Below are 10,036 nucleotides of genomic sequence, written 5' to 3'. Positions count from 1 at the left end.
TAATTGGCAGTCAGTGATGACTTGGAAACTATAATTGTTGTTTGTTTAATTAGCGTCGTTAAAACTCATTTTAAAATGAAAATGGTCCTCTAACTTGAATGCGTTCTATTCTTCTCGCTGTAATAATCTGGAAACCCATGTCTCCATATTTAGTGACTGCATTACACTGTTAGTCTACGTACTATGATTGTAAATGTATCCTGTACGTAAATAGGCCTGGTTATAAGTTAATAGAATCTGTGATTCATGAAACGTAATATAACCATGTAGAATTTACGTGTTCTCATCGCGGTTACGTTGTTATTATAATCATTACTACTTTAAACGCTATGATCAACAGCTTATCCTGAAAATAGTTAAAATGTTTAATGGTAGTCAAACAACTTGTCGAGATATATTTTAAAGTGTACCACAGATTTTAACAAAATACGCTCTTGGCGCCGAGAATGTGACGGATCTGGAATGAGAAATTTACGACCCAACAACACTGGTGTCATTACAGAGGGAGCAACAGTTCCGATTGGTCAAGGAAGGAGTAGGAAGTCAGTTGTGGTGTGTTTAGCGAATCATGTCAGTATTCGAACAATATAGCAAATCATGGAAAGCTCAAAATAGTCCGCGGAAAATGGATCAGAGCCCTTCTCCTAGAGAATATGATCCATTGTTTTAAATGTTACACACATCATCTGCTGAAACCTGATCGTAAATTAAGTACAAACTAAAAATTTTATTTTATAAACTGTTTATGCAATACGAAGCTACTACTGCTTATGCTTCGCAGCTGTGACTGAAACCGTATTTTTCATTTTAATTGTCAAATATTTACCACAATGGTCTCAGTAGGAAAAGTATAGTACCAAAATTGTTGAAATGTCTTCCAATTAACATAGATCATAAAATAAATTGTTTGTCTCTTCGACAGGAAAATAGCTTACAACCACGATGCTTGTTATAAAACTCTCTAACGTCATGCCTATTTCAAGACCTCATTTCGTCTTTTCGTTGACCATTGCCAGCAGGTTTTGTAATGAGCAGACAGTGATGTGGGAAGGAAAAAAAAGTTCTTCTTTCGATCACTCAGTTCCACATTTATTCAAAGTATAGAAAACATACACGATAACAACTCATAAACAGAAAACAAACCACTCATTCTTTAGAACAGTAATATCCAGCACCATCAAGATTCCTGGTCCACACCTTAAATATTCCATTTAAATTCCACACTTTGAACAATATCTGTTAATTTCTGCACTCGATCTCCTGAATACCACAGACTATTAAGTGCATTTGGTGACGAAGAAAACATTTTTTATTTCAAGATTCTTTTTTTAAAAATGTAAGATTTTTGACATGAACATTTATAGAAAAAGTTGCAGTAGACACAAGGTCATTATATTAATAAAGTTTGACAAGATGATAATCACATCGCCTAGCTTGCAAAATTTAAATTCCATTCAGAACTATGCCATTATATTAGAAAACCAAATGTATCAACTTACTTTAAAAAATTACCGACAACGGTTCAACAGTAAAGTCCAACTTATGGTTAGTTTAAGTGAAATATTTGTATGGGTAAAAAGTTTTATTACAAAAAATTCCTTGTTTGTAGGCTTTTGCCAGCCTATGGTATTTATAAGCTCCATATCTACGAGGCTGGCACTTAAAATTTTTCCCATAAATTTAGAAATAACCAATCCCATTCCGTAATGCAAGAAGAATAAAAATGGCGATTACTAGGAAGTGTTAGTTTAAAAAACTGAAGCCTGATCCTAAAAACTAATTGTACGTGTTTCAAAGAGACAAAAGGGACAGTTTAATTAACAAGATGCATTAAATTCAGTCTCTGTAAGTACACAAGTATAATCAAATTACTTATCAGTGAATGTACATTTCTTCAAGACAAACTGTGCTAGCCACGATTACAACTACGAATGTCAGTCTCCAGACTTGAAAATCAAAAATATGTGAAAATAGCATTAGTACAGATAAATTAAATTTTCAAAATTTCAATTTATTTTAGTAGCGCTTATTCTGAGAAAATATGAGAATTCTGAACAGAACAAAAACAGTAGTTCATTCAACGTATTGCATTTATGTACAGGAGATAGTACAGAGAATATTTTCCATGTTGCATTCACGTGCGCCCATTTTTTCACCCTCATCCTAAAAGTTCTGTTCTGACGCAGTAAATCTTTTGGCAATAACTATCTTAAAGATGATGGGTGATAATGACAAATATTATGAACGTGCTGCGAGGTACTCTTTTTCAAAACATATCCTGGCCCACATTAGGAATTTTTCTTGTATACTGTGCATCGTTTCAAATTTTTAAAAAAAATATTAATTTAAACAATGTTTTGTGGTTCAACAATAAGACATTGTGCACAAAAGGCTTATGGTCCGCAGAAGTTTACCATGATTAGATACTTAGTGTAGAGAAAAGAGGATGTGTTACGAGTATTGTTTTACTTCGCTTTTGCGAACTACTTAAACCTGTAGATCTACTACCTTCTCGCTCCACAATGCGTCGCAAACGCAATACTTCTGCAGGTCTTATGTCGCTCGTAGATCAACTGGGAACTTTCCTGGCAAGAAGAATTATCGGCGCCATCTGGAGGAAAATATGCCTCCTTCGTATGTAAATAACAGAAGAATGATTGTTGTACAGACAAACATTGTGAACGTGGTGGAAGACATATAGCTTCACTCGATTTAAGCTCGGTAATGAATTGAGGTCGGCCCACGCAAGCACGTCAATGTAAGAAATCTGTATGTGCTAGCGAAGAAAAATAATATTCGAACTCTAACCCCTTTTCTTTCAAATGTGGCGACTGAGGCTAGCCTAAACAATAATAGTTCACCAAATGAATGACATTACTGCTACATGGCACTGATACTGCAACTAACATGTACAACAGCAGCGCACACGCTCTGCAACAGACTCACTTTAAAATGAGGGCTTCATAAAAATGTGAAAGTTTCGTTGGACCTCGTGACAGTTGCCGCTGAAGCCGTCAGCAATGGCAGTCGAGAGGGCAGCTTTGATATGGCTCTTGAGTATTTTGCACTAAACAGCAGATGAAAGACATCAGTAGGACAATACAGTGATCCGTTGGTGTTGTTTCCAGAATCCACCCTGAGTAAAGTATGATGAAATAAGTTTACAATACTGATCTTGAGTACGAAGTGTCATGCAGTAAACAGTCTGCAAAGCCCCATTAGTTACAGAAGGTGAGCTAAGCTTCAGAGACTTAGGGTGTAGCACTAGGAACCTGTGTTCCACAAATCTACAGGATGATACCGTGATGATGTTACAAACTTTCAGGGATGATGGAGAAGGGAAAATGTATCAATCTGAGGTAAGGGAATCTGGTCCTGAAACGACTGAGTCGAGAGTTATCAGCGAAAATCGTCCTGATATCTCTGACAGTGGGCCTCTTACTGCGAGCTCTTTGGTTTATATGTTTTCAGAGGAGGTAGTATGCACCAATATAAGAAAAAATTGTGTAGTAGAGATGGGCTCTAAAATGGTTGCCATAAGTGCAATGAGGATTTCTTCAGTAGAAAAACCTTGTTTCACAGCAGCAAAGGTGAGCAAGTGCTCATAGCTCTTAAAGTATGCACCCAGAGCTCTTGTTTACTAGACTTTTTTGTTTTCCTGGCTCAATACAATCACCTCTCAAAATATGGAAAGCAAAGAGCATGCAGTAGTAGAGGTTCACTTTCAGAGGTATCAGAACGATTTCCGATTATAACTTTCGACACGGTCGTTTCCTGACCAGGGCCCCATACCTCAATTGATACATTTTTCCTTCTCCATCATCTCTGAAAGTTTGTAACATGGTCACGAGTCACCATGTATAAGATAACGAATAAGTGATGTGATTAAAACGAAGTCACCATTCGCGCATAAACATGGAAAATCGGTGGGGTAGCTAAACTCAAAAACGTTTATAGAACAATGTGCGATGACAAGAAGATCTTCCAAAGACTGGTCTAGCACGACCCATGAGGCTTCGACGGTAAAGAATCTTGCGAGCAGGTAAGACACAGATACCTTTCCAACACGTCTGAGGCACGAACCAGATTTACAAAACGGCTTTAAAGCAACCTTATTAATACTTGACGTAAAAAGGTAACTGCGGCTATTTAATATAATCGGGTATGTTTTAAACAGCTAATAGCAGCAAAATGTCTAAAATATTTGTCTCATTTTCTGTCATCTCTGTGTGGTATCTATTTACTTCCAAACATATCGTGCGGTAATGGTGTTCTTTTGTATATAAGGTGTGGCTCATTCCTTATTTTGGTAAAAAAATTGAGTTGATATGCTGCTGGAAACAGAAAATACGACAAAAAGTGCTTTGACATCATATTTTATTACTCTAAATAAAAGTGAGATTTCAAAAGAAGTGCGTGAGTTACGAATTCATTCCGCTGACTTTTTCTTGCGAGTAGCTACGAGATTCTCTCTCATTATCTTTTTCATTTAAAATTGTTTTTACTGTAGTGCTCCATGTCAACTGAAAATCATACAACAAACTATACGGGGAAAGTTTATTATCCTCATAAACGTACTGGACTAATTTGAAGATTAATTATCTAATTTCGTAAACTACTAATGGTAATAAAGGGTGAAATGATTTCAATATTTTATAAATTTAGTGACTGACAACCATTTTTAAAGTATCTAATATTGTTTTGGCTTTCACTTTCTTGGAATTCCTAATAAAGAGTGGTGTAGAAGTACTGCGCAATTCACAGTCAAATAAGGGTTTTTAAACAATAATGAAAATATTATATATGTTTACGGAAAGAGTCTTTCGCTGGCCATATGATTAAGGCAAACGAAGGCGCACTCTAACATTGTACTATTGGAAGGAACAGGTTACGTCAACATTGGCGGTATCCTTATAAAAATGCTCCCAAGTTTAGAAAGGAAGCTAACATATTTATGTGAAAAATTACAACCGTAACAAGTCAGTAATATTTGCGTGAATTAGACATTACAGTACACTTGGTTTCGCGGGTAAAATTGTCCTCTACATAGTATAGTACAGTGCTGTCTTTAATATACTGTTATTGGATGGTCCATGCAGCTATTTTGTGGTGGTTGACGTCTAACGTGTACAGTTTCATTACCAGACGTGCTATAAAGATGAACATGAACACAGTGGATATAAAATCACTACAATGCGTCATCACTTATACGTGTAACGACAAAATTAATTATTTATTTTAATTTTAAGTAAATGTATGCACAATAAGCTCGTGTGAGAGGGGAAAATAAGAGCACCACACGTAAGAGCATTTGTGGACCCGACTTACGTGTGAATGTAATGATATGACTATGTAATCACATCTTTTGGATGCAGATAACTGACGCGTTGTAGGAAGTTTATATCCGCGATTGTTACATTTTTCGCTTGTAGCGAATCAGCATGATTTCGAAATCGAGCATGTGAATTAAAATACCACAATAAAACAGCTGAATGGATCATTTATTAACAATATGTTAACGAAATACTGGTGATCGTCCCTACGGTCCCATTCACGAAGATGAATCACACTGAAACTAATACTGTTTCTCGCATAGTCGGCGCACACGCACGCAGTCACTCAGTTCAGTCCAAAGACCTTTCACGACGTGATTTAGTTCAGAGAAAGACGCACATTTCAAACACAGCTGGAAAAAATAATACTTTCCACTTTTTTTTTCGGGAAGTGAATAGTGTGGAGGAATAAGGCGGTCGTGTACGAGACGCCCGTGACGTGTAGTGATATGCGCCTGGTAACCTGAGTAGTGATCGGGGCACTGGTCAAAGAGTGAGGGAAGAGTCTGCCTAGCCGTAGTGCAGACGAGAGCAAACGAGGAATGTTTCGCGGAGTGCGCTGCGTATGAGTGTTGCTGTGGTCGGAAGGCTGTCGACGTCGGTCGACAGAGTCCTCGAGATAAGGGTGGTGGTGAAAGTCCTCGGGTGAGACGGAGATATGTACAGAGGCCACCGCGTGCCTCGGGGAGGGATCACCAAAGGGCCTTCCGAGCCGCGAGGGCCGGCAGCAGAAAGGCAGCTGGCGAGGCGGGTGCTAGAAGAATTTCCCGCTGGCGGCGTACACCCTGGGGCAGAAGCGCTCGGCGATGAGGCCGTAGGGCTGCCGCGAGCCCACGGTCACGTTGCGCGCCTGGCTGAACTTGTTCCACACGTGGATGGCGTAGCTCCTGCGCAGGCGCGCCATCGTGCGGTTCGAGTGCCGCTCCTCGAAGTAGAGGCGCCACTCGCGCCACGGGATCGGGTAGAAGGCGGACGGCGGGTGCACCGTGAAGCCGCCGCACGCCTGCCGCGTCATCTCCCGCACCTGCTGACAACAGTACACCGTCACTAGGTTTTGTGCCCAACAGCTCGTAAATATCTGAAAAAGAAACAGAACATATACAGGGTTGAACGAAAGTATGGGCGGCACCTTTGCAGTGTCCTCAATACAGGCTCTTTATACACTCCTGGAAATGGAAAAAAGAACACATTGACACCGGTGTGTCAGACCCAGCATACTTGCTCCGGACACTGCGACAAGGCTGTACAAGCAATGATCACACGCACGGCACAGCGGACACACCAGGAACCGCGGTGTTGGCCGTCGAATGGCGCTAGCTGCGCAGCATTTGTGCACCGCCGCCGTCAGTGTCGGCCAGTTTGCCGTGGCATACGGAGCTCCATCGCAGTCTTTAACACTGGTAGCATGCCGCGACAGCGTGGACGTGAACCGTATGTGCAGTTGACGGACTTTGAGCGAGGGCGTATAGTGGGCATGCGGGAGGCCGGGTGGACGTACCGCCGAATTGCTCAACACGTGGGGCGTGAGGTCTCCACAGTACATCGACGTTGTCGCCAGTGGTCGGTGGAAGGTGCACGTGCCCGTCGACCTGGGACCGGACCGCAGCGACGCACGGATGCACGCCAAGACCGTAGGATCCTACGCAGTGCCGTAGGGGACCGCACCGCCACTTCCCAGCAAATTAGGGACACTGTTGCTCCTGGGGTATCGGCAAGGACCATTCGCAACCGTCTCCATCAAGCTGGGCTACGGTCCCGCACACCGTAAGGGCGTCTTCCGCTCACGCCCCAACATCGTGCAGCCCGCCTCCGGTGGTGTCGCGACAGGCGTGAATGGAGGGACGAATGGAGACGTGTCGTCTTCAGCGATGAGAGTCGCTTCTGCGTTGGTGCCAATGATGGTCGTATGCGTGTTTGGCGCCGTGCAGGTGAGCGCCACAATCAGGACTGAATACGACCGAGGCACACAGGGCCAACACCCGGCATCATGGTGTGGGGAGCGATCTCCTACACTGGCCGTACACCTCTAGTGATCGTCGAGGGGACACTGAATAGTGCACGGTACATCCAAACCGTCATCGAACCCATCGTTCTACCATTACTAGACCGGTAAGGGAAATTGCTGTTCCAACAGGACAATGCATGTCCGCAAGTATCCAGTGCCACCCAACGTGCTCTAGGAAGTGTAAGTCAACTACCCTGGCCAGCAAGATCTCCGGATCTGTCCCCCATTGAGCATGTTTGGGACTGGATGAAGCGTCGTCTCACGCGGTCTGCACGTCCAGCACGAACGCTTGTCCAACTGAGGCGCCAGGTGGAAATGGCATGGCAAGCCGTTCCACAGGACTATATCCAGCATCTCTACGATCGTCTCCATGGGAGAATAGCAGCCTGCATTGCTGCGAAAGGTGGATATACACTGTACTAGTGCCGACATTGTGCATGCTCTGTTGCCTGTGTCTATGTGCCTGTGGTTCTGTCAGTGTGATCATGTGATCATGTGATGTATGTGACCCCAGGAATGTGTCAATAAAGTTTCCTCTTCCTGGGACAATGAATTCACGGTGTTCTTATTTCAATTTCCAGGAGTGTAAATTAACTATGCCGGGCGCCCTCACAGAATATGCGACGGTTGCCCGGAAACTAATGCACCGCATTTCTTTTTCCTCAGCCCAAAATTGTGCTACGAATGCGAAACGTTACATATACAGGGTGTTACAAAAAGGTACGGTCAAACTTTCAGGAAACATTCCTCACACACAAAGAAAGAAAAGATGTTATGTGGACATGTGACCGCAAAAGCTTACTTTCCATGTTAGAGCTCATTTTATTACTTCTCTTCAAATCACATTAATCATGGAATGGAAACACACAGCAACAGAACGTACCAGCGTGACTTCAAACACTTTGTTACAGGAAATGTTCAAAATGTCCTCCGTTAGTGAGGATACATGCATCCACTCTGCGTCGCATGGAATCCCTGATGCGCTGATGCAGCCCTGGAGAATGGCGTATTGTATCACAGCCGTCCGCAATACGAGCACGAAGAGTCCCTACATTTGGTAGACACAAGAGCTTTCAAATGCCCCCATGAATGAAAGTCAAGAGGGTTGAGGTCAGGAGAGCGTGGAGTCCATGGAATTGGTCCGCCTCTAACAATCCAATCACCGAATCCGTTGTTCAGAAGCGTACGAACACTTCGACTGAAATGAGCAAGAGCTCCATTGTGCATGAACCACATGTTGTGTCGTACTTGTAAAAGCACATGTTCTAGCAGCACAGGTAGAGGGTCCCGTATTAAATCATGGCGGTGAATCGAGGAAGTACAGTACATACTGACGAAACTAAAATGAGCTCTAACATGGAAATTAAGCGTTTCCGGACACATGTCCACATAACATCTTTTCTTTATTTGTGTGTGAGGAATGTTTCCTGAAAGTTTGGCTGTACCTTTTTGTAACACCCTGTATACACTATTGGCCATTAAAATTGGTACACCACGAAGATAACGTGCTACAGACGCGAAATCAGGAAGAAGATGCCGTGATATGCAAATGATTAGCTTTTTAGATCATTCACACAAGGTTGGCGCCGGTGGTAACACCTACAACGTGCTGACATGAGGAAAGTTTCCAAACGATTTCTCATACACAAACAGCAGTTGACCGGCGTTGCCTGGTGAAACGTTTTGTGATGCCTCGTGTAAGGAGGAGAAATGCGTACCATCACGTTTCCGACCTTGATAAAGGTCGGACTGTAGCCTATCGCCATTGCGGTTTATCGTATCGCGACATTGCTACTCGCGTTGGTAGAGATCCAATGACTGTGAGCAGAATATGGAATCGGTGGGTTCAGGAGGGCAATACGGAACGCCGTGCTGAATACCAACGGCCTCATATCACTAGCAGTCGAGATGACAGGCATCTTATCCGCATGGCTGTAACTGATCGTGAAGCCACGTCTCGATGCCTGAATCAACAGATGGGGACGTTTGCAAGACAGCAACCATCTGCACGAACAGTTCGACGACGTTTGCAGCTGCATAGACTATCAGCTCGGAGACCATGGCTGCGGTTACCCTTGACTCTGCATCACAGACAGGAGCGCCTGCGATGGTGTACTCAACGACGAACCTGGATGCGCGAATGGCAAAACGTCATTTTTTCGGATGGATCCAGGTTCTGTTTACAGCATCATGATGGTCGCATCCGTGTTTGGCGACATCGCGGTGAACGCACATTGGAAGCGTGTATTCGTTGTCGCCATAGTGGCGTATCACCCGGCGTGATGGTATGGGGTGCCACTGGTTACACGTCTCGGTCACCTCTTGTTCGCATTGACGGCACTTTGAACAGTGGATGTTTCATTTCAGATGTGTTACGACCCGTGGCTCTACCCTTCATTCGATCCCTGCGAAACCCCACATTTCAGAGGGATAATGCAGGTCCTGTACGGGCCTTTCTAGGTAGAGAAAATGTCCATGACTGCCGCACCTTAGACCGTTCAAACAGTACACCATATTTGTACACCGTGAACTGAGGATCGGTAGCAACGAAAGATCAAAGCTGGAAGATAGGTTTCACGAGGACGATTTGATTTTTGTAATTTGAAAATTGCATTGGTTATGAGCAAAGGCAGCTGTTGCGAAATATTCACACTTAGTCACAAAACAAACATTTATTCAGCGGATGCTAGAGGACAAA

The 10,036-nt window shown here is 43.1% G+C and overlaps 1 protein-coding gene across 1 annotated transcript in view; it reads right to left on the bottom strand.

Moving 5' to 3' along the window:
* Window positions 1–1,320: 1,320 nt before the first annotated feature.
* The window catches only part of LOC126337023 (lactosylceramide 4-alpha-galactosyltransferase-like), a 315,763-nt gene continuing 307,047 nt past the window's right edge, over window positions 1,321–10,036 (bottom strand). Inside the window, exon 3 of the mRNA XM_050001296.1 lies at window positions 1,321–6,357. Coding sequence (XP_049857253.1) covers window positions 6,088–6,357 — 270 coding nt within the window. The 3' untranslated portion in view covers window positions 1,321–6,087. The remainder of the gene's footprint in view (window positions 6,358–10,036) is intronic.

The sequence above is a fragment of the Schistocerca gregaria genome, chromosome 2 (genome assembly GCF_023897955.1).
Source record: "Schistocerca gregaria isolate iqSchGreg1 chromosome 2, iqSchGreg1.2, whole genome shotgun sequence".
NCBI classification, from domain to species: Eukaryota; Metazoa; Arthropoda; class Insecta; order Orthoptera; family Acrididae; genus Schistocerca; species Schistocerca gregaria.
This window is presented reverse-complemented; position numbering and strand designations above follow the sequence as displayed.